This window comes from Erithacus rubecula (assembly GCF_903797595.1).
Source record: "Erithacus rubecula genome assembly, contig: scaffold_139_arrow_ctg1, whole genome shotgun sequence".
NCBI lineage: Eukaryota > Metazoa > Chordata > Aves > Passeriformes > Muscicapidae > Erithacus > Erithacus rubecula.
The window spans coordinates 170,129-194,016 of record NW_027636156.1 but is presented as its reverse complement, the minus strand read 5'-3'; the positions used below and the strand labels follow the sequence as shown (position 1 = coordinate 194,016).

The 23,888-nt window shown below is 54.5% G+C and overlaps 3 protein-coding genes across 4 annotated transcripts in view; 2 read left to right on the top strand and 1 right to left on the bottom strand.

Annotated features, from left to right (window-relative positions):
• The first annotated feature begins 3,518 nt into the window (after nucleotides 1-3,518).
• Nucleotides 3,519-5,605, top strand: LOC306815487 (uncharacterized protein). Its single transcript, XM_079332041.1, has 2 exons — nucleotides 3,519-3,591; nucleotides 3,714-5,605. Exons 1-2 carry the CDS (start codon nucleotides 3,540-3,542, stop codon nucleotides 5,570-5,572), a joined length of 1,911 nt encoding a protein of 636 aa, XP_079188167.1. The 5' UTR covers nucleotides 3,519-3,539; the 3' UTR covers nucleotides 5,573-5,605.
• Nucleotides 5,606-6,093: 488 nt separating this feature from the next.
• LOC306815480 (cytochrome P450 4F3-like) overlaps nucleotides 6,094-23,888 on the bottom strand; it is a gene marked incomplete at its 5' end in the record, with an annotated part of 91,296 nt that continues 73,501 nt past the window's right edge. Inside the window, one exon of the mRNA XM_079332035.1 lies at nucleotides 6,094-6,146. The remainder of the gene's footprint in view (nucleotides 6,147-23,888) is intronic.
• Nucleotides 10,735-23,888, top strand: part of LOC306815488 (cytochrome P450 4F3-like) — a 91,101-nt gene continuing 77,947 nt past the window's right edge. The window contains exons 1-13 of one of the 2 annotated variants that reach the window (XM_079332043.1): nucleotides 10,735-10,941; nucleotides 11,251-11,395; nucleotides 11,720-11,773; nucleotides 12,089-12,216; nucleotides 12,673-12,803; nucleotides 13,209-13,476; nucleotides 13,779-13,845; nucleotides 13,920-14,049; nucleotides 14,120-14,253; nucleotides 14,338-14,402; nucleotides 14,479-14,561; nucleotides 14,661-14,880; nucleotides 15,311-15,525. In XM_079332043.1, coding sequence (XP_079188169.1) covers nucleotides 10,756-10,941; nucleotides 11,251-11,395; nucleotides 11,720-11,773; nucleotides 12,089-12,216; nucleotides 12,673-12,803; nucleotides 13,209-13,476; nucleotides 13,779-13,845; nucleotides 13,920-14,049; nucleotides 14,120-14,253; nucleotides 14,338-14,402; nucleotides 14,479-14,561; nucleotides 14,661-14,841 — 1,572 coding nt within the window. In that variant the 5' untranslated portion in view covers nucleotides 10,735-10,755 and the 3' untranslated portion in view covers nucleotides 14,842-14,880; nucleotides 15,311-15,525. Of the gene's footprint in view, nucleotides 10,942-11,250; nucleotides 11,396-11,719; nucleotides 11,774-12,088; nucleotides 12,217-12,672; nucleotides 12,804-13,208; nucleotides 13,477-13,778; nucleotides 13,846-13,919; nucleotides 14,050-14,119; nucleotides 14,254-14,337; nucleotides 14,403-14,478; nucleotides 14,562-14,660; nucleotides 14,886-15,310; nucleotides 15,526-23,888 lie in introns of those variants that run through there. The other variant, XM_079332042.1, reaches the window with a different exon arrangement.

The window sequence follows — 23,888 nt, the reverse complement described above, 5'->3', positions numbered from 1 at the left end:
GAAATATTATATTATATTATATTATATTATATTATATTATATTATATTATATTATATTATATTATATTATATTATATTATATTATATTATATTATATTATATTATATTATATTATATTATATTATATTATATTATATTATATTATATTATATTATATTATATTATATTATATTATATTATATATATCATATGCCTTGGGATACTTGGCCAACCCCTCCCAATTTCCACCAAAGTAGTTTATATGTTCCAAGAACTGTTTAGCATGGCTTTTCCTTTGGTTTGCCTTTTTAGAGTGTGCACATTTCCTGGCTGTGGTTTTAGTCCATTCTTATTATCACCTCCAGCCTGGGCTTTGGTCCTTACTTGGTGCTGATTGTAGCAGGGGTCTTCATCATCCATCCATTGGATGGTATCCCAACCAAGCAGGCAGTTCAATTCCCACAAGCATGACTATATCAGCTATTTCACTATAATGTCTAAGCATAGTTAAAAGCAAAAATAAAAACTATATCTTTATAGCAGAGTTACTTTAACATTATACATATAGCATTCCTTTTCATCTTTGCCAAAAGCCAGTATCATAATATGGATTTATAACATGCTGGATATTTTCCAACCTATTCCCAGCTCAAAGCAGAGGGAAGAAGAAAAGGAAAGAGCGACCTTGACAGAATCCCAGAACGATGGTGGTGAGAAGGGACCCTGCCCATGGGTTCCAATCCCAGCAGGGAGAGACACCTCGAGCCCTGTGAAGGTGCAAATGAGACCATAAAAGCACAACTTACGGATTTGATTGAACATGGATTTGAACAAGAAATGTGAGGTAGAGAAATGGAAAACAAAGAAAAAGAAACAGGGAAGAGCTGAGGATGGGAATCAGCAGCTGCAGAGCCCAAACTGAACAATTTGCTCAGTGCTGACTCCTCCGTGTACAGCGTGGAAAATAAGGTTTTCACTTTGTGTTGATTTTAAAAGGTTTAATATAACAAAATAAGAGACAAATAATAAAAGGCAAAAATGATTGGGTGTTCGGTATATAGCTAAGAGTACACTTGTCGTTTGGGAGATATATTTTTTAATTTATTAGCTTGTTGATTATTTGTAGACTTATTATGTATTTTCAAACAGTTTTATAAATTATTTTTTATATTTTAGGATTTATTTTATGTGGCTATTTTTTTGTTTGTTTTTTAGAGAGCATCTGTGGTTATTGATTGTGGTTTAAACTCTTTTTTTCTATTATTTTTAATTTGATTTGTGGTTTTTAACTTTCATAGATGGTTGGTGCTGGTAACTGGTGCATTATTAGTAGGTGTTTGTATTGTGTGTTATTGAATTAAGTAGGTAATTTATTCATTACAAATACACTTTAATAGCCTATATTACTTTAAAAGAAACGACATACACTTCTCTTTTTATTCTTTTTCTTCAAATTAGAATTGCGCAATACACCTAATACATATACATTGCCTGTCCCTGCTTTGTATTAAAATAAGCTCCACGGCTTTTTGTAGCTGCGCACTGCTCCTGTTGGTCGCTCTCCTGGATCGTCTGGGGATGAAGTAGACAGTTTTCCTGTTAGTTGAACTTTTCATCTCGTCACCTTGGTCATTCTCTTTTTAGTCCTTGGGTTATCTTCCGGACTTTGATACCAGTTTTCCTGGGTTCAGGGATCTGGAGAATCCCCCTTATCCTGTGGTGCCTTTGTCCTTGCATCCTGTTCGCCCACCCCAGCTCTTTATCTTATCCTGCAGCCTTGCTCTCCCCCGTTCTTGTAAGCACCGTAAATTCCAGCAAACATAGGGTTTTGTCAGCCCCCTTCTAGTCCAAGCATTTCTCGATGCTCGATTCCTAACTCTCAGTTGCTCTGTCTCCCCTGCAGGCTCAGGGGGTGCTGCCCCCTCCCCAACAGCCGCTGCTGCGGCGGCCGCGGGGCACAGGGGGTGGCAAAGGGGGGTCCGGGATGCGAGCGGGGGAGCAGCGGGAGGAAGAGGAGGAGAGGGGAAGGGGAGGAGAGAGGAAAAGGAGGAGCAGGAGCAGGAGGAGCAGGAGAGGATCAGCGGGCGCAGGCGGAGAATCGCGGTGCTGCAGGGCGAGCCCGCTGAGCCCGCAGCTCCGCTGGCCCCGGCAGCATCGCATTCCTGCATCCCGCGGGTGAGCGCGGAGGGGAAGCTCGGCCCGGGGCTATCGCGGCAGCTCCGGCACGGCTGGTTGTGAAGCACGGAAATAAACTTCAGAACTTATAAAGTTGTGGAGTAGGTAGGTATTTTATTCAGCGCTGGACGCAGGGGGAGAGCATCTTCCCAAATCCTGCGTACCTTGCATGATTTCTAATCTTCCATTTATCTAGGAAGGTCATGCATATTCTAAATCGCCTATACATATTGATTATCGGCCCCGCCTGTTCCCCGCTCCGTATGGAAATCAGTTGCATATTCATTGCGGCTGCGTAGTTTACTGGGTCGGTGGTCTCTAGATGATGACTCGGTGGGCTGAAAATGATAAAGAACAGCAGTCTCCCTCGCTGTTGAACTTTTCACCTTGTCTTTCTACGCGTGCGCTGTAGTCTCTCGGTTGTGATATTTTCCAGACTCTGCACTTTTACGAAGAGGGGCCCCTTTCATTTTTACAAGCCAAGCAAAATCTGTAAATCAAGGTTCTCTTATCGTGCATACCTTTCCTTATTAGCTCACAGTAATTAATAACATTATATGTTATTAATATGTTCTACTCTTCGTTCTACTCTTCATTCTATTTAACCCTTAAATACCCTGTTTCAGTTGGGTTTCGGATTTTTGGGGGATGGGGGGTTGGTGTTTGTGCCTCGCAGATTCGGGAATCGAGTCGCAAATATATTTGGGTGTCCGTGGGAGAGGTATTGTTTTATTGATGTGAGGAGGGGATGTTTCTGGCTCTTGCAGGAATCCAAAGCTGAGCCGTAAATGCTCCTTGGGGGGATTTGGAGGGGCCCACGTGGCGATGGCCCGGTCCCGGCGGGGCGGGACATCGGTTTTGGGGATCCCCGGGAGAGGCGGGGGATGAAAGGCGGGAGCCCCGGCGTGGGGAGAGGGGCGACAGCAGAGCTGGGGGACCCCCGGCAGCGTGGAGGGGAGGTGGAGCCGGGAGATGAGTGGGGTGCGGGCCCCCCGAGCCTGGAAGGGCTGGCAGGGAACGGGGGAAGCCCTGAGTGCCTGAAGTGGGAGGAGCCGAGTCAGGATCAGGACAGGATGAGCCCTGGGACCCACAAAACTCCCTCAGCGTGCCTGAGCAGGAGCCAGGAGAGGGGGAATCCCCAGGAGCCATGGGCCCCCAGGAGCTCTGAGAACAGGGACCTCCATAACCCCAAAGTGAGGACAGTGCAAACAGGGATCTCCTGGGAGAGTGTTTTTGTGCTCCTTAGTGATTTTTGGAGGTTTTTATGGACTCTAGACAACCTTGGCATTTCTAGAGATGCACTCAGACAGCAGGACCTTCAAAGTCATATCACTCATGTCGTTTTTCCCCCAAACCAAGATTTTCCATTCCCAAGTCTTATCCAGATGGAGGAAAAGGCTGTGAGGAAGAAGAAAATGCCCCAGGACAGCCAGGCAGGTGAGGAGGAAGTCACTGCCCCTTTCCCCCTCTGTCTTGCTGGGGAGGATTGGGGGCATCTCCTTCCCCTTCCCTCTGGCACAGGGGCAAATCCCATCCTCTCCTTGTCCTTCCTTTCCCAGACCAGGAGCTGAGGATGGAGACCAGGGAGGACAAATCCCCACAGCAGAACCTCGTGGAAGAGGCCGTTTGCAGCAGCTCCACAGTGCAGGAATCCAACAGGGAGGAAAAGCCGCAGAGATCCCGCACCAGGAGGGGCTGCAAACGCAGATCATGGGGATCTGAGGAGGAAAGACCCAACCTGGGCCAGGCAGGCAGCCAGAGATGTGGCCAGAGCTCTGAGCTGAGGGTCCATGAGCAGCTTCATGATGGCAAAAAGCCCCTTCAGTGTTTGGAATGTGGGAAGAGTTTCAGCACGAGCTCCAGCCTGGTCCGGCACCAGAAGATCCACACTGGGGAACGGCCCTACGAGTGTGGGGAATGTGGGAAGGGCTTCAGAAACACCTCAGATCTGATCAGGCACCAGACAGTGCACACTGGGGAACGGCCCTATGAGTGTGGGGAATGTGGGAAGAGATTCCGCAGCAGCTTGTCTTTGATCCGCCACCAGATGATCCACACCGGGGAACGTCCGTACGAGTGTGGGGAATGTGGGAAGGGATTCAGAAACACCTCTGACCTGATCCGGCACCTCACAGTGCACACTGGGGAACAGCCCTACCAGTGTGGGGAATGTGGGAAGGGATTCAGCTGCAGCTACCACCTGATCGTCCACCAGAGGATCCACACTGGGGAACGGCCCTACGAGTGTGGGGAATGTGGGAAGGGATTCAGAGACACCTCTGACCTGACCCGCCACCAGAGAGTGCACACCAGAGAAAGGCCCTATGAGTGTGGGGAATGTGGGAAGGGCTTCAGCTGCAGCTCCCGTCTGAACGTCCACCAGAGGACCCACACTGGGGAACGACCCTATGTGTGTGGGGAATGTGGGAAGAGCTTCAGCCAGAGCTCCAGTTTAATCTACCACCAGAGGATCCACACTGGGGAGCGGCCCTACGAGTGTGGGGAATGTGGGAAGGGATTCAGCTGCCGCAATAGCCTGAATGTCCACCAAAGGATCCACACTGGGGAACGGCCCTACGTGTGTGGGGAATGTGGGAAGGGATTCAGTGTCAGCTCCCACCTGATCTGCCACCAGAGGACCCACACTGGGGAACGGCCCTTCAAGTGTGGGGAATGTGGGAAGAGCTTCAACCAGAGCTCCAGTTTGCACTACCACCAGAGGATCCACACTGGGGAATGGCCCTACAAGTGTGGGGAATGTGGGATGGGCTTCAGGACACGCACCCAACTCACCCACCACCAGAGGACCCACACTGGGGAATGGCCCTACGAGTGTGGGGAATGTGGGATGGGCTTCAGAATGTGCTCCCAACTCACCCACCACCAGAGGATCCACACTGGGGTACGACCGTATGTGTGTGGGGAATGTGGGAAGAGCTTCTTCCTGAGCTCCAGTTTGATCCACCACCAGATGATCCACACCGGTGAACGGCCATATGAGTGTGGGGAATGTGGGATGGGGTTCAGGAAGAGCTCCAACCTCACCCGCCATCAGATGATCCACACTGGGGTACGACCCTATGTGTGTGGGGAATGTGGGAAGAGCTTCCGTGACAGTTCCCGCCTGATCATGCACCAGGCAATGCACGCTGGGGAAAGCCCCTACAAGTGCTCAGAATGTGGGAAGGGCTTCAGCCAGAGATGCAACCTTATTGTCCACCAGAGGATCCACACTGGGGAGAAGCTGTATGAGTGTCCTGAGTGTGGGAGGAGGTTTCAGCAGAGATCCCATCTGCTCAGGCATCAGCAGATTCACACACAGGAGAGGCCCTTCACCTGCCCTGACTGTGGGAAGGGATTTAAGAAAAACTCCACCCTCGTCACCCACCAGCGGATCCACACCAGGGAGACACCCTAACAGTGTCCCCAGTGTGTCTCCCAGAACTCTGCCGTGACCCAGCACCAATGGGGGCACGGGTAAGGGAAGCTCTGTGAGTGCCCCGCGGGTGGGAAGAGGTTCCTGCGCTGCTCCAGCTCCATCCCCTCTGTTGGGCCCCATTGGATGCTCCCCAGTGACCCTCGTTGGGCAGAGCCTTGGTGATCCATGGTCCTGGTGATCCTTGTTGGGAACTCACCTGGCTGGTGGTCTCCACATCTTCCTGGCTTGGGAGAATGGATTTTACTTTCCACCCCAAAAAATTTTGGCTTTTGCATCCAATTATTTCATCTCGTGGCATCAAGGAATACTGGATGGTCTTGGAGGTATTTTCCAACCTAAATGCTTCCATGATTCTAATTCTGTCTGGGCCACATGCATCTTCCACAGCCATATCGTGATGAACTGGGGCAGAAAACCAAGATTTTGGAGACAGTGGAGTGCAAAGGCCTCTAAAAAAGGTTCTGTCACTCACCCAAGCCCATGCATGCTCAGTCAGTATGGACAGGTAAATCCTTTTATTTGGGCCTTGATTTTCTTTCATTTTTCATCATCCCTTCACCCAACATTGGGGTAAAAATAAAGACATTGAACTATGACATGGACGTGGACATTATGGGTTGTGGATGGGGACATGGTGGGGACTGGGACATGGATATGCACATGGGCATGGATATGGATATGGATATGGATATGGATATGGATATGGGTGTGAATAGGCCTGTGGATGGAGCTATAGGGCATGGTGGGTCACAGACTCAGGTGGTGACATAGAGGTGTATCCCATGGATGTGGACATGGAGGACAAGGGATGGCTTTTATCACCATGTGAAAAATGTGGCTCACTTTCCTGGTAAATTTTAAAAGTTTAATAAAAGGCAATAAGAGACAAACAATAAAACAAAGTTTATAACAGCTGGGTGCATGACAGTCAGCCAAGGGCACACACTAACTCAGAAAACACTTTGTTAAGTGCATGAACATGTTGCATATTCATAGGTCTTCATGCATCATTCAAACTCACCCCCTCAACCTGTAAATCAACTTTTTTTTTCTTTTTTTTTTTCCTTTTTTTTTTTTTTTTTCTCCTTGTGGCTCTTTCCTGTCAGCACACTCCCTGATAACAGAGATCAATAAATTCCTTCCCTGGAGTTCTGGTGTTCATCACCCCTGTGCTCATCCAGACAGGATAATCCAAGAATGTGAAGAATTTCCTAATTATCTTTTTCCCATTCTCTGAGTTACTTAGATGAACAAAAGCTTTTTTCATCACTATGTTAGAGACCAAGAAAAGTAGATATTTATCTCACTACTATTTTTCAGTTTTGTTTATAGCAGAACTAAAAGAAACTATATTAATACAGCAAAGTTTTCCAATGTTACACATACAACATTCATTTTAATATCTGTGAAAAGCCAATAATATAATATGTACTTATAACATCACACTTGCAGAGAAAGCTATCAATTAAAACTGGGGCCAGGATAAAACTTGGTTGTGATAAAGGCCATCCCTTGGGGCCCTCTAAACAAAGGAGCCCCTTGGAGCTGTGCTGGCTGCAGCAGGGTGAGCAGCACAGTCCCTGTGAGTGGGGCTCTGTGAGCTGGGAACTCTCCTGATTGCTGCACTCAGAGGGACCCTGCAGACACAGCAGTGTCACCAGAATGACCCAAAACTGCTCTGGTGGGGACAGGAATGTCACTGGGACCCCTGAGCACCAACATACACCTCAAATGGGGTGCCTGGTGGGCACCCTGAAGGGACAGCAGTGTCACTGGGACCCCCAACCAGGGACTGTGCAGGGACAGCAGTGTCACTGGGACCCCCAACCAGGGACTGTGCAGGGGCAGCAGTGTCACTGGGACCCCCAACCAGGGACTGTGCAGGGACAACAGTGTCACTGGGACCCCCAACCAGGGACTGTGCAGGGGCAGCAGTGTCACTGGGACCCCCAACCAGGGACTGTGCAAGGACAACAGTGTCATTGGGACCCCCAACCAGGGACTCTGCAAGGACAGCAGTGTCACTGGGACCCCCCGCCAGGGACTACAAGGACAGCAGTGTCACTGGGACCCCTCCTACTCCACAACTCTCCCCAAAGGGTCTGTCACCACTGTCACAACTGCAGCACTCTCTACAACTCCCCGGAAGGAGGTTGTAACCAGATGGGGGCTGCTCTCTTCTCCCAAGCAACCACTGACAGAAGGAGACTACACAGTCTTAAGCTAGGAAAAAATTCTTTACTGAAAGGATGATTAGGCATTGGAAGGGGCTACTCAGGGAGGTGGTAGAGTCACCACTCCTAGAGGTGTATGAAAATAGACTGGATGTGGCACTCAGTGCCATGGTTTAGTTGATAAGGTGCTGTTAGGTCATAGGTGTGACTTGATGATCTCAGAGGTCTTTTCCAACTCAGTTAATTCTGTGAACTGTGAACTGCGACTTTGCCTCTCCTGTGGAAGAGGAGGAGCCTCTTCCACAACAGCCCCTGGAGGAGGGGACAGGGACAGGTCTGTGCCACCCCCAGGACCAGCACCCCTGGCGGGGGAGGGGGTCATGGGTAGGGGGTGCCCAGCTTGAGATTGATGAACTGGGAGGTTGGGGAGTGGAGTCTCATTTTAGGGCTTCTTGCAGCCCCCCAGGGCATCCTCCCATCTGGGTCTGGAGGGGGCCAGAGCCAGCACAGCCAGTACCCCCAGACCACCCCTCTTTCCCTGGGAAACATCCCCCAAAGGTGCCAAATCCTGCTGGGATCTGGTGCAGCCAAGCTTTGGGTAGGCAAAGGGGGGTTCAGGGGGACCAAGGGACAGAGGGGTTCATCCTGCTCCTGGTTCAGTGCCCAGTGCTGATGCCCAGCCCCAGTATCCAGCCTTAGTGTCCAGCCTCAGTGCCCAGTTCTGGTGTCCATTCCCAGTGTCCAGCCCCGGTGCTGATGTCCACTGCCTGTGTCCAGCCTCAGTGCCCATCCCAGCTGTCCAGTCCAACTGTCCAGTCCCCAGTGTCACTGCCCAGTCCTCGTGTCCAGCCCCACTGCCCAGCCCCAGTCCCAGTTCCCAGGCTCATTTCCCAGCCATGATTCCAAGCACTTATCCAGTCCGACCCTGGTCCCAGTCGGGTGCCAGCCCCGATACCAGATGTGTGCCAGATGTGTGCCAGATGTGTGCCAATGTCACCCCCCATCCTGGGGGACAAGGGCAGCCATCAGCAGGGCCCAGGGCTGGGCAATGTCACACCAGTCCTGGAGGGAGCTGAGGGTTTTAACCCTGGAGCAACAGCAAGAAGGATGCAGTAATGGGGACAATGACAGAACGAGGCAGCCATGCACAGCTTGGTGTGGGGCCTGGGGCATGGCATGGGGCATGGTGTGAAGTGTGGCATGAGATGGCACAGGGCACAGGACAGGGGACATGACCCTGGAGCACAGCCCAGGGCACAGTCAGCCCCAGCACCACCCCGAGCCCCCTCCCACCGGCCCCACTGGGACACCCACCCCGTGGCAGAGGAGCTCGGTCAGGAGCTGCCCCTGCCTGGCACTGAGGCCCCGGGGGGGTCCCGGGGGTGCTCACCCAGCACTGCCTGGCACTCCAGGCTGCTGCAGACCCTGAGTGCCTGCCCCAGTGCCATGGTGGTGACAGGGGAGCCACCCCAGGGGACTCGAGGGACACCCTGGTGTCTGTCACAGAGTCCATGTGGCATGGGGGACACCCGTGGGGATGCCAGGGGAGACAGGGGTGGGCAGGGGGTGGGGGCATATGGGGGGAAGGGAGGGGCACAGACACCCAAAAATGCATCAAAGCCATGGGGAGGGCACCCAAAATTATGGGAAAGGACCAAAATCTGAACAATGCACATAAAACTGGGGAAAGAACCCAAAATGGGGGAAAATGAGCCAGAAAAAGAGGAAAGGACCCCAAACAGGGTTAAAGGATCCAAAAGAGGCAGAAAAGACCCAAATCAAGGAGAAAGGACACACAACCAGAGGTCAAAGAGTCGTGGGGTGTCATTGGGTGCCCCTGTCTGTGCCGGGACAGCCACAGATGCTCAGTGCAAGGAACAGCCACGGGAACATGTGTGCTAAAAATGAGGTCCACTTTCCTGGTAAATTTTAAAAGGTTTAATAAAGGAAAATAAGAGACAAAGAATAAAGCAAAAGGTTATAACGGCCGGGTGCTTGACATTCAGCAAAAAGCACACACTAACTAAGAAAACACTTTGTTAAATGCATCAACCTGTTGCATATTCATAGACCTTCATGCATTATTCAAAATCACCCCCCCCCTCAACCTCCCAATCTGTAAAACAACTTTTTTTTTTTTTTTTCCCTCTTTGTCTCCTTGTCAGCGCACTCGCTGATAATGGAAATCAATTAATTCCTTCCCTGGAGTTCTGGTGTTGTCACCCGTCTTCATCCAGATGGATTAATCCAAGATTGTGAAGAAAATCCCGATTATCCTTTTACCATTCTCTCGAGTTTGTTACATGAACAAAAGCTTTACATCACTATGTTGTAGTCCAAGAAAAATAGATATGTATCACACTGTTATTTCTAAGGTTTGTTAATAGCAGAACAAAAAGAAACTATATTCACCCAGCAAAGTTTTCCAACACTATACACATAGCATTCATTGTAATATTTGCGAAAAGCCAATAATGTAATATGTACTTATAACACTATGGGACACGGGAACTCCCTGTGGGACACGGGGACATCCGACGGGACACGGCCCCGGGACCTCGGGGACTTGGATCCCGCGAGGGGGGGCAGGAGCAGGGGACACACGGGGAGGGACAGGGACGCACGGAAGGGAGCAGGGTCACACGGGGGAGAGGGGGATGGGGACACACGGGGAGGGACAGGGACGCACGGAAGGGAGCAAGGTCACACGGGGGAGAGGGGGATGGGGACACTCGGAGCGGACAGAGACACACAGAGGGACAGAGGGACAGGGACACACAGGTGCGGGGGACAGGGTGGGGGGCAAGGACACACACAGGGAGACGGGGACACACCGGGGCAGGGGCGGGGACACGGTGTCACCAGGACGCGCACTGGGACAAAAGCCGGATGCGGTGACACCCAGCGCGGGGCCACCGCGTGACCCGCGGGTGACACCGCCCCGCCCGACCCTTGTCCTGTCCCCAGCCTGTCCCCAGGAGCGGCTCCATGGCGGTGGCCGCCGCGCTGGGTTCTCTGGCCGTGGTGGCCCTGGGCACCTTCTTGGTGGCCCTGCTGCTGCGGTGGCTCTGGGATGCGCTGCTGGCTGTCACCCGATTCCGGGCCACTTGTCGCCAGCTGAACAAATTCCCCACCCCGCCATGGCGCAATTGGTTGCTGGGACACACTGGCATGGTGAGGGGACAGGGGTGACACCTGCGGGGACAGCGGGATCAAGGCTGGAGGCACCTGCAAAGAAACAATGGGGACAGGGTGGTGACACCTGTGATGGGACAGAAGGAATGATTGGGGTGGTGGCACTTGGGAGGACAATGAGGACAGGGTGGTGGCACTTGGAGGACAGTGAGGATGGGGTGGTGGCACTGGCAAAGGGACAGTGGGGACAGACACACTTGTCCCCAAGGCTGGCAGTGCTCTGAGGGCACACGTGTCCCCAAGCTTGTGCATGTCCCCAATGACACACATGTCCCCTGTTGTCCCCAGGGCCAGAGCACAGAGCAGGGCCTGCAGCAGGTGGATGCCTTGGTGGCCCGGTACCGTCATGGCTGCCTCTGGTGGGGACTTCCCTGGCTGCCCGTCCTGCGCCTCTTCCACCCCAGCACCCTCCGGCCACTCCTCAGTGCCTCAGGTAGGACACGAGACACCAGATGGGTCCCCAGGGCCACCCATGGGTGTCACTGCACCTGGCACAGAGACCTGGCAGTGCCCAGGCAGTGGCCACCAGCCCAACCCCACAGGTCCCCAGAGGTGTCACCATGGCCAGGCCAAACACCACCCCAGAGTGGCCACCAACCTGTCCCTGAGGTTCCCTAAGGCCGTGGGTGCCGGGAGAGGGTCCCCACTGTGGGTTAAGGGGTGCAGACAGGGTGCCTCATCCCAGTGTCCCCACCCAGGGGACTCCAGTGTCCCCACCCCAGTGAATCCCTGCCCACCTCATCCTTGTGTGTTGCAGCTTTCGTGGCCCCCAAGGATAAAACCTTCTATGGCTTCCTCAAGCCCTGGCTTGGTAAGTGGAGAGGGTTGGGTGGGGACAGCACTTCTGGGTGTCACACGGGTCGGGACAGCACCTCCGGGTGTCACACGGTTGGGGACAGCAGCCCTGGGTGCCCCTGATGGATCCAGGTGTCGTAGGGGAGGACACAGGAAGTTTTGGGGACAGAACCATTGGGCACCCGCAGTGGATCCGGGTGTGTCACAGGGGCAGTGGGTGACCCGGACACACTCTGGGTGCCCCCAGGATGTACCCGGGTGTGTCACAAGGGCAGTGGAGGGCAGGACACCCCCTGGGTGCCTTGGGCCGACCCCACTGTTCCCTCCCCAGGGGAGGGGCTGCTGCTGAGCAGTGGGCAGCGCTGGGCGCGGCACCGGCGGCTCCTGACCCCCGCCTTCCACGGGGATGTTCTCCGGGCTTACCTGGGAATCTTCAACCAGAGCACCCGCGTGCTGCTCGTGAGAGATCCGAGTCCCCACTGCACCCCAAATCCTGACCTACACCCCAAATCCTGACCTACACCCCAAATCATAAGTGCTGCACCCTACATCCTGACTTCTGCCCCTAACTCTGACCTGCATCCCAAACCCTAAGTCCTACACCCAAAATTCTGTCCTGCACCCCAAATCCTGACCTGCACTCCAAACTCTTACCCGCATCCCAAACTCTGAGTCCTGCACACAAAATTCTGTCCTGCATCCACTGCTGCACCCTGAGTCCTGTCCTAAACCCCAAATCCTGTCCTGTCCCATACCCCAAACCTGCCCTCAAACCCAACTCCACCTCTTGTTCATCACCACATCCCTGTCCCACACCCCCACCCCAATTCTTGCCCCTCTACCACCCTGCCCCACCCCTCAATTTATCCCCTGCCCCTGTTCCTATTCAGTCCCTGACCCCATCCATCCCCCCAGGACAAGTGGGGGGCAGCAGCAGCGGCCGCTGCTGGGGGGCCGCTGGAGATGGAGGTGCTGCAGCCCCTGAGCCTCCTCACCCTGGACACGCTCCAGAAGTGCATCTTCAGCCATGAGAGCCACTGCCAGGAGTGAGTGCCACCTGTCTCCACTGGCCATCCTGGGGGCTGTGGTGACCCCACCATTGTCCTTGCTGGCCATCCTGGGGGCTGTGGTGACCCCACCATCATCCCTGTTGGCCATGCTGGTGGCCCCAATGGCCCTGCCATTGTCTCTGTTGGCCATGCTGGTGGCCCTAATGGCCCTGCCATGGTCTCTGCTGGCCATGCTGGTGTCCCCAAGGCCCTGCCATGGTCTCTGTTTGCCATGCTGGTGGCCCCAATGGCCCTGCCATTGTCTCTGTTGGCCATGCTGGTGGCCCCCAAGGCCCTGCCATGGTCTCTGCTGGCCATGCTGGTGGCCCCCAAGGCCCTGCCATGGTCTCTGCTGGCCATGCTGGTGGCCCCAATGTCCCTCAGTGTCCCTGGTTCCCACAGGCGGCCCAGCGAGTACATCCAGGCCATCCTGGAGCTGAGCTCATTGGTGGTCCGGCGCCAGCTCCAGCCACTTCTCCACCCATGGTGGCTGTACAGGGTCTCCTCTGATGGCCGGCGCTTCGCCCGCGCCTGCGCCACTGTCCACGCCTTCACCGCTGACGTGGTGCAGCGCCGGCGCCGCGAACTCGCCCGCCTGGGCCACCAGGCCTGGCTGAATGGCCACCGGGGACGCAGCATGGACTTCATCGACCTCCTGCTGCTCACCAAGGTGGGCATGGGGTGGTGGTCAGGGGGACATGGAGGTGGTTGAGAGGGTGGTGGTGGCCATGGGGAAATGATGGTGGCCATAGGGTGGTGGACATGGAGGATGGTGGTCAAGGGGGTGGTGGTGGCCATGGAAGGATTGGCCATAGACCGGTGGCCACAGGGAACGGTGGTGGCCATTGACAGCATTGACCATAGAGCTGGTAGCCAGTGGGATAGTGGTGCCTGTAGGACGGTGGCCATGGAAGGGATTTGGCCATAGACCGGTGGCCCCAGGTGGCCCCAGGCTCACCTTGACTCCCGCAGGACGAGGACGGCCACACCCTGTCAGACGAGGACATCGCGGCCGAGGCTGACACCTTCATGTTTGAGGGTGAGCACGAGCTCCCAGGTGCCACTGGGGCAGAGCCACTCCAGTGTCCCCTCACTCATCCCATGTCCCCACAGGCCATGACACCACGGCCAGTGGCCTGGCATGGCTCTTCTATAACCTGGCTGGCCACCCTGAGCACCAGGAGCGGTGCCGCCGAGAGGTCCAGGAGCTCCTAGCTGGCCGGGACACTGCAGACATTGAATGGTGAGATGTCCCCAGGGCCACCCCAGGCTGTGTGGCCAGGGAACACGGTGTCACTCCTGCTTGTCCCCAGGGAGGACCTGTCCCAGCTGCCCTTCACCACCATGTGCATCAAGGAGAGCCTGCGGCTGCACCCTCCTGTCACTGCCGTGTCCCGGCGCTGCACCGAGGACGTCCCCCTGCGTGACGGCCGTGTCATCCCCAAAGGTATGGCGTGGCCAGTGTGTCCCCAGTGTCACCACCCACTGCTGTCACCTGCTGTCCCTAAAGTGGCCATTCCCATCCTACCAGGGGTCATCTGCCTGATGAGCATCTACGGGACCCACCACAACCCAGAGCTCTGGCCCGAGCCTGAGGTAGTGCCACCCTACGAGGTGTCCCTGTCACCATGGTGGTGACAGCTGCGTCCTCACAGTGTCACTGTCACCCCAGGTGTTCAATCCCCTGAGGTTCAGCCCAGAGAACAGCAAGGGACGGTCTCCGTCCTCCTTCATCCCCTTCTCTGCTGGCCCCAGGTACGTGGTGGGGTGGGGACAGGAGTGTCCCCAAGTGCCACCCCCATCCCTGGCTGGGATCACAGTGGGGTGACAGTGACAATGGGGATGTGGTGGCAGGAACTGCATCGGGCAGAGCTTTGCCATGGCTGAGATGAAGGTGGTGGTGGCACTGACACTGTCCCGGTTCGTGCTGCGGAGGGACACAGCGAGGCCACCCCCGCGCCGCAAGCCCGAGCTGATCCTGCGAGCCGAGGACGGGCTCTGGCTGCTGCTGGAGCCACTGGTGGGAGTGGCCTGAGGGACACGGGTCACCAGAACATGGGGACATCCCGCCAGGCAGGTGTCACACCCAGGGGAGGAGCAGTGAATCAACGGTAGCGTGAAGGGGACAACATTGTGGTGGTGCTGGGGATGTGTTCTCCTTGGTCATGGGACATGTCATGGTGTGGATGTGTCCACCCATGGACTTGTCCCCTAGGCCACTTGTGACCATCCATGGCCATACTGCCATGTCACCATCCATGACCACATTCCCCCATGTCACCATCTATGTCTGTGACCCCCCCCAAGCCTGATATCTCCATCCACAGCCCTGCCCATGTCCATATCCAAGTCCCTGTCCATATGCATATCCAGGTCCATGTCCATGTCTATGTCCATACCCATGTCTGTGTGCATATCCATATTCCTGTGCCCACCATGTCCCCACCCACAATGTCCATGTCAATATCTTAGTTCAATGTCTTTATTTTTACCCCAATGTTGGGTGAAGGGATGAAGAAAAATTAAAGAAAATCAGGGCCCAAATAAAAGCATTTACCTGTTCATGCTGGCTGGGTATGCATAGGCTTCGGCAGGTAAAAAGAACCGTTTTTAGACGACTTTCCACTCCATTGTCTCCAAAATCTCGGTTTTCTGCCCCAGTCCATCGCTATTTGGCTGTGGAAGATGCCTGTGGCCCAGACAGAAGTAGAATCATGTAATGTTTAGGTTGGTGAAGATCTCAAGGTCCATCCAGTACTCATTGACGCTGCCAGTAGAAATTATGGGATACAAAAGTACAATTTTTTGAGGTGGAAAGTAAAATCCGCTGTCCCAAATGAATTCCTGATGTCAGTCTGCATCCCAATGGATTTTTGGCCTGCTGAGTCCAGGTGCCCACGATGAGCCAGGAAGATGTGGAGACCACAAGCCAGGTGCATTCCCAACATGGATCACCAGGACTATGGATCACTGGGGAGCATCCAACAGGGTCCAACAGAGGAGATGGAGCTGGAGCAGCACAGGAACCTCTTCCCACACATGGGGAAGTCACAGAGCTTCCCTTACCAGTGCCCCCATTGGTGCTGGGTCATGGCAGAGTTCTGGGAGAAGCTCTTCCAACACTGGGGACACTGTTAGGGCTCTCCCTGGCGTGGATCCGCTGGTGGGTGACGAGGGTGGAGTTTTTCTTAAAGCTCTTCCTGCACTAGGGGAAGCAGAAGGGCCTCTCCTCTCCTCTACGTGAATCTGCTGATGCTTTAGCAGACTCCATCTCCTCTGAAACCTCTTCCCACACTCAGTACACTCATAGGGCCTCTCCCCGGTGTGGATCATCTGGTGGACAATCAGGTGGGATCTGTGCTTGAAGCTCTTCCCACATTCCCCACAGTTGTAGGGCCGTTCCCCGGTGTGCACTGTCAGGTGTTGCAGAAGTCCAGAGGTGTCATGGCAGCCCTTCCCACATTGCCCACACTTGTAGGGCCGTTCCCCAGTGTGGGTCCTCTGGTGGCGGATCAAACTGGACCTGGCGCTGAAGCTCTTCCCACATTCCCCACAGTCGTAGGGCCGTTCCCCGGTGTGCACTCTCCGGTGGTAGATTAGTTCGGAGCTGTTATGGAAGCTTTTCCCACATTCCCCACAATTGTAGGGCCGTTCCCCAGTGTGGATCCTCTGGTGGCGGATCAAATGGGACCTGACGGCGAAGGCCTTCCCACATTCCCCACACTCATAGGGCTTCTCCCCAGTGTGCATCCTCTGGTGGCAGATTAAATCATATCTGTCACGGAATCCCTTCCCACATTCCCCACACACATAGGGCCGTTCCCCAGTGTGGATCCTCTGGTGGCAGATCAAATTGGAGCTCTGGCTGAAGCTCTTCCCACATTCCCCACACTTGTAGGGCCGTTCCCCAGTGTGGATCCTCTGGTGGCAGATCAGGCTGGAGCTGCAGCTGAATCCCTTCCCACATTCCCCACACTTGTAGGGCCGTTCCCCAGTGTGCACTGTCTGGTGGCGGGTCAGGCCAGAAATGTCTGTGAATCCCTTCCCACATTCCCCACACTCATAGGGTCGTTCCCCAGTGTGCACTCTCTGGTGGCAGGTCAGGCCAGAAATGTCTGTGAATCCCTTCCCACATTCCCCACACACATATGGTCGTACCCCAGTGTGGATCCTCTGGTGGACAATCAGTTTACTGTTCCGGCTGAAGCTCTTCCCACATTCCCCACACACATAGGGTCGTTCCCCAGTGTGGATCATCTTGTGGACAATCAGGTTGTGTTTCTGGCTGAAGCTCCTCCCACATTCCCCACACACATACAGTTTTACCCCACTGTGGATCGTCTGATGGCGGGTGAGGTCAGTACGCTTCCTGAAGCTCTTCCGACATTCCCCACACACGTAGGGCCGTTCCCCAGTGTGGATCCTCTGGTGGTAGGTCAAACGGGCCCTCACACTGAATCCCTTCCCACATTCCTCACACTTGTAGGGCCGTTCCCCAGTGTGGGTCCTCTGGTGGCATATCAGGCTGGAGCTGCACTTGAATCCCTTCCCACATTCCCCACACTCGTAGGGCCGTTCCCCAGTGTGGGTCCTCTGGTGCATGATCAGGCTGGAGCTGCTCTTGAATCCCTTCCCACATTCCCCACAGTCGTAGGGCCGTTCCCCAGTGTGCACTGTCAGGTGCCTGATCAGATCTGAGGTGCCTCCGAATCCCTTCCCACATTCCCCACACTCATACGGCTTCTCCCCATTGTGGATCATCTGATGCTGGACGAGACTGGAGCTCGTGTGAAAACTCTTCCCACATTCCAAACACTGAAGGGGCTTTTTGCCATCATGAAGCTGCTCATGGACCCTCAGCTCAGAGCTCTGGCCACATCTCTGGCTGCCTGCCCGGCCCAGGCTGGGTCTTTCCTCCTCGGATCCCCATGATCTGCGTTTGCAGCCCCTCCTGGTGCGGGATATCCGTGGCTTTTCCTCCCTGTTGGATTCCTGCACTGTGGAGCCACTGCAAATGGCCTCTTCCACGAGGTTCTGCTGTGGGGATTTGTCCTCCCTGGTCTCCGTCCTCAGCTCCTGGTCTGGAGGAGGAAGGACAAGGAGAGGATGGGATTTACCTCTGTGCCAGAGGGAAGGAGAAAGAGATGCCCCCAATCCTCCCCAGCAGGACAGAGGGGGAAAGGGGCAGTAATTTCCTCCTCACCTGCCTGGCTGTCCTGGGACATCTTCCTGTTCCTCACAGCCTTTTCGTCCATCTGGATAAGACTTGGGAATGGAAAATCTTGGTTTGGGGGAAAAACAAAGTGCTTGATATGGCTTTGAAGGTCCTGCTGTCTGAGTGCATCTCTAGAAATGCCTGGGCTGTTTGGTGTCCATAAAAACCACCAAAACTCACGAAGGAGCCCAGAAACACTTTCCCAGGAGATCCCTGTTCGCACTGTCCTCACTTTGGGGTTATGGGGATTCTGTTCTCAGAGCTGATGGAGACCCGTGGCTCCTGGGGATTCCCCCTCTCCTGGCTCCTGCTCAGGCACGCTGAGGGAGTTTTGTGGGTCCCAGGGCTCATCCTGCCCTGATCCTGACTCAGGTCCCAGGGTCCCCCTCTCCAGCATCCCCCCACTCCAGGCACTCAGGGCTTCCCCCGTTCCCTGCCAGCCCTTCCAGGCTCGGGGGGCCCGCACCCCACTCATCTCCCGGCTCCACCTCCCCTCCAGGCTGCCGGGGGTCCCCCAGCTCTGCTGTCGCCCCTCTCCCCACGCCGGGGCTCCCGCCTTTCATCCCCCGCCTCTCCCGGGGATCCCCAAAACCGATGTCCCGCCCCGCCGGGACCGGGCCATCGCCACGTGGGCCCCTCCAAATCCCCCCAAGGAGCATTTACGGCTCAGCTTTGGATTCCTGCAAGAGCCAGAAACATCCCCTCCTCACATCAATAAAACAATACCTCTCCCACGGACACCCAAATACATTTGGGACTCGATTCCCGAATCTGCGAGGCACAAACACCAACCCTCATCCCCCAAGAATCCAAAACCCAACCAGCCGTGCCGGAGCTGCCGCGATAGCCCCGGGCCGAGCTTCCCCTCCGCGCTCACCCGCGGGATGCAGGAATGCGATGCTGCCGGGGCCAGCGGAGCTGCGGGCTCAGCGGGCTCGCCCTGCAGCACCGCGATTCTCCGCCGGCGCCCGCTGATCCTCTCCTGCTCCTCCTGCTCCTGCTCCTCCCATTCCTCTCTTCCTCTCCTTCCTCTCTCCTCCTCTTCCTCCCGCTGCTCCCCCGCTCGCATCCCGGACCCCCCTTTGCCACCCCCTGTGCCCCGCGGCCGCCGCAGCAGCGGCTGTTGGGGAGGGGGCAGCACCCCCTGAGCCTGCAGGGGAGACAGAGCAACTGAGAGTTAGGAATCGAGCATCGAGAAATGCTTGGACTAGAAGGGGGCTGACAAAACCCTATGTTTGCTGGAATTTACGGTGCTTACAAGAATAGGGGAGAGCAAGGCTGCAGGATAAGATAAAGAGCTGGGGTGGGCGAACAGGATGCAAGGACAAAGGCGCCACAGGATAAGGGGGATTGTCCAGATCCATGAACCCAGGAAAACTGGTATCAAAGTCTAGAAGATGAGCAAAGGAGTAAAAAGAATATGTGCAAGGAGACAAGATGAAATGTTCAACTGAGAGGAACACTGTTTCCTTTTTCCCAAGGAGCCGTGTGGAGCAGAAAGAGGCGTGTAGCTAATTGTAGTATGAAGCAGAGCAGGCAATGAATATGTATTAGGTGTATTGTGCAATTGTAGTTTGTAGAGAATAAAAAGAGAGGTGCAGGTCGCCAAAGGTGTGCGTGGTTTTGGAGGAGTTATCCCCCTGAGCGCTGAATAAATACATACCTACTCTTATACCTTATTTTGTGCGGTATAGAGAGTTTTTCCGCGCTTCACAGGGCTGGGCAGGGGGCTCGGGGCCCCCAGTGCAGATCCGTCCGTGCCGTCCCCCTCCCCCCGAGCCCCAGTTCCGCTCCCGGGGGTCGCTGGATGCGAGGGGGTGGCGCAGGTGGGGTGGGAGTGGGGAGCGCTGGGCGCTGCGGCTCTGCCGCTGCTACAAACACATGTTGTGGGATTGGCTTCTCCTGAATATTCAGAGAAATACTGCGCCGCCCCGGCCCCGCTGCCCCCAGAGCCCGGCCCGAAGCGACCGGCCCGGCCCGAGTTCCCCCGCCCGCCGCGGCAGCGCAGGGCCGGGCGCCCTTGGCGGCTTTCGGCTTTGGCTCTGCGCTCTGAGGGGAGGGAATTTTGTATTTCTGCTGCGGGGCGTTTTATTTTTCGGCGCGGCAGGCGGAGCTGCGGCTATGGGCAGGAGTCTTAGGCGAGAGTGTGGTAGTTGTTAGTCTCCCTTTTCCGCCACCGCCAGGCCGCTTTTTGTTTCTGATTTCTGTTTTTCCTTCTGTTTTCCCCTCTCTGCCCGCGCAGCCCCTCAGGCTCCCTCAGGCTCGGCGGTGGCGCGGGGCAGCACGGGAAGGGCTTTTCCCGCCGGCGGCAGCCGAGCGTGAGGGCCCCGGGCGGCGGCGGGAGAGGAGGAGGCTGCGCTGGGCGAGCAGCGGGGCCGGGCACGGTGCGGCCGGGCACGGGCTGCGGGCGATGGCGGGAGAGGAGGAGGCTGCGCTGGGCGAGCAGCGGGGCCGGGCACGGTGCGGCCGGGCACGGGCTGCGGGCGATGGCGGGGCCCTGCCCGGTGTCTCTCTGCCAAGGAGATTTCTGTGCGGGTCGCTTGGAGTTTTGTTTGATGGCGCTTTTCCCACGCCTCCCCCGCTGCTTCTCCAGCCCGGGCGAGCGGGAGCGCAGCGGGGCGAGGGAGCGATGCAGAAATGGAGGCGGCAGGCGGGGCAGGGGCGCGGCGGGTTCAGAGTCCCGCACACCGGGTTTAGGGTCTCACGCTGCTGCCCGTGCAGGGACGGGGCAGGAGCTCCGGCGGCTCCTAAAGACTCCATCCTTCCCTTGCCGGGAGCAGTGGGGCGTGCTGAGGGTGACTGAGAGGGGAGGAAGATTAAAGGCCCTTGTGATGTCACCGTTGTTATAATTACATATTATATTATTGGCTTTTCGCAAGTATTAAAATGAATGCTATGTGTATAATGTTGCAAAACTTTGCTGTATGAATATAGTTTCTTTTAGTTCTGCTCTTACCAAAACTTAGAAATAGTAATGTGATAAATATCTATATTGCTTGGACTGTAACACAGTGATGTAAAAAGCTTTTGCTCATGTAACTAACTCGGAGAATGGCAAAAAAAGGAAGATATTCAGGAATTTCTACACATTCTTGGATTATTCTGTCTGGATGAACAGAGGGGTGATGAACACCAGAAGTCCAGGGAAGGAATTTATTGATCTCCGTTAACTGTGAATGCGCTGACAAGAAAGAGCATGAGCCACAAGGAGAAAAAAAAGTTTTTTAAAGTTGATTAACTGATTGAATAATGCATGAAGCTCCATGAATATGCAACATGTTGATGCATTTAAAAAATGTTTTCTGAGTTAGTGTATGCTCTTGGCTGTATGTCAAGCACCTGAACCTTTATAACCTTTGGCTTTATTGTTTGTCTCTTACTGTCTTTTATTAAACGTTTTGAAATTTACCAGGAAAGTGAATCTTACTTTTCACACCATGGAGTACCTGTGACTGCTCCTGACCTCTCTTTGGCAGCCCAGATTCTTCTAGGATGTGACCACGGAGTGCCTGTCACTGCCAGGGACCTCCTGGCTCCTTAGAAGCCCCAGAGAGCCCTGTGATGCCACCGTGGAAGCCTGTGAGTGCAGGTGAGCTCAGGGCTCTTTAAAAACCTGTCTCCCTCTGGGATGTGAGGATGGAGGCCTTGGGAGGGCTTTTGACCTGAGTGCTCTTTAGTAGTTCATAGAAACCTGGGATGTCACCATGGAGCCCTTGTCAGTGCCAGTGACATCAGAGTTCTTTGGCAGGGTGGAGGCACAAGGGATGTCAGCACAGAGCTGCTGTCACTGCCTGTGACCTCCGTGTTCCTTAGGAGTGTGGCAACCACTGGCATGTCACAATGGAACCCCTCTGAGTGCCTGTGGCAAAGCACTTCTTTAGCAGCCTGGAGCCCCCTGGGATGTCCCTGTGGAATTCCTGTAACAGTGTGTGACCTCATGGTTCTTTTGCAGCCTTTGACACCCCTGGAATGTCACCCTAGAGTCCCTATGAGTGCCTGTGACATCACAGCTGCTGAGCATCCTGGAGACACTTGTGATGTTGCCATTGAGACCCTGTGACAGCCTGTGAGGTCAGTGTGGTTTGGCAGATGAGAGACTGCTGCAATGTCACCATGGAGCCCTTGGGATTGCACATGACCTCAGTGTTCTTTAGGATCACAGAGACCACTGGGATGTAACCACGGAACCTCAGTGAGTGCCTGTGCCTAATGGGCTCCTTGGCATGTAGAGACACATCTGTTGTCCTCTGGTGAGTGCTTGGGAGCTCACAAGTCTTTGGAAGGTGAAAGAGGTCTGGCATGTCACCATGGAGTCACTGGCCTCATGTGACCTCAGTGCTCTTTAGCAGCCCAGAGAGACTTGAGATGTCACCATGGGCACCCTGTGCCTGTTTGTGATCTGTCTCCTTTTGAACAGGCTGGAGACAGCTCTGATGCCACCATGGACTGCAGTGGGTGCTGGTGGTTCAGGGAGGTGAGGGCAGGGGAAGGAACATGTGGCAGGTGTCGCTGGGAGCCGCTCTGGCACTCAGTCAGCAGGGACAGCACCAGAGCCCAGGCCTGGGAAACTCTTGTGTCCCCCACAGGCCAAGTCTTGTGGGACCGTGGGGTTTCTGGACAGTCACTGGACAGACTCAGGAGATGATTATTTGCTGTTCTTCAGGGTTGTATTTTATTATAGGGCGTGGGTATATGAGAGAGCTTAGAGAAAAGATAGAGATTAGAGGTAATAAGAGCAAGGAGGAGAGGAGGAGCGGGGAGAGAAGAGATGAAGAAGAGACAAAAACATAGAGAAGAGAGGGGAAGCAGAGAAGAGAGAGAGAAGCAGGAGAGAGAGAAAGATTTTCCCTTTGCAGTATGATAAGTATTATTCCATAATGAATAATCTAAATTCAAACAACCAATCTAATACAATGTACTAATTTCCTAATATTTACATGCAACCTATAGGAACAACTAAATTACCATGTTTTATGGCTTTACCCTTATATTCAGGTCTTTCCTGCCAGGCTTGAGACAGCGTATCTGCTGCTCCTTTGGCATGTGTGGTATTTGGTTTTATCTAAACAAAGGAAGAGGGCTCAAGCCTTAACATAACTATTTTCAGCATCTGTGTCAAATACTGCTAAGATCTCTATTTCATCTATTGTTTCAGAACTACTTGCTAGGCATTCCTAAGTCTTTGCTATTCCTTCACCACCAAGTCCGCATCCCAATGGATTTTTGGTCTGCTGAGTTCAGGTGCCCACAGAGAGCCAGGAAGATGTGGAGACCACCAGCGAGGTGCGTTCCCAATAAGGATCACCAGGACCATGGATCACCAAGGCTCTGCCCAACAAGGGTCACTGGGGAGCATCCAATGGGGTCCAACAGATGGGATGGAGCTGGAGCAGCGCAGGAACCTCTTCCCACACACAGGGCACTCACAGAGCTTCCCTTACCAGTGCCCCCATTGGTGTTGGGTCACAGCAGAGTTCTGGGAGACACACTGAGGACACTGTTAGGGGCTCTCCCTGGTGATGGTGGGTGACGAGGGCAGAGTTTTTCTTAAAGCTCTTCCTGCACTAGGGGAAGCGGAAGGGCCTCTCCTCTACATGAATCTGCTGATGCCTGAGCAGATTGGATCTCTGTTGAAACCTCTTCCCACACTCAGGACCCTCATAGGGCCTCTCCCCGGTGTGGATCCTCTGGTGGACAATAAGGTTTCATCTGTGCCTGAAGCTCTTCCCACATCCCCCACACTCATAGGCCGTTTTCCAGTGTGCACTGTCAGGTGTTTCATAAGGTTGGAGGTGTCATGGCAGCCTTTCCCACATTCCTCACACACTTGTAGGGCTGTTGCCCAGTGTGGGTCCTCCGGTGGCGGA

Bases quoted from the DNA above. Each gene is read 5' to 3' on its own strand.
- LOC306815487 (XM_079332041.1), top strand. From the start codon at position 3,540: ATGGAGGAAAAGGCTGTGAGGAAGAAGAAAATGCCCCAGGACAGCCAG. The intron at 3,592-3,713 runs GTGAGGAGGAAG...TTCCTTTCCCAG, and splicing joins GCCCCAGGACAGCCAGGCAG to ACCAGGAGCTGAGGATGGAG.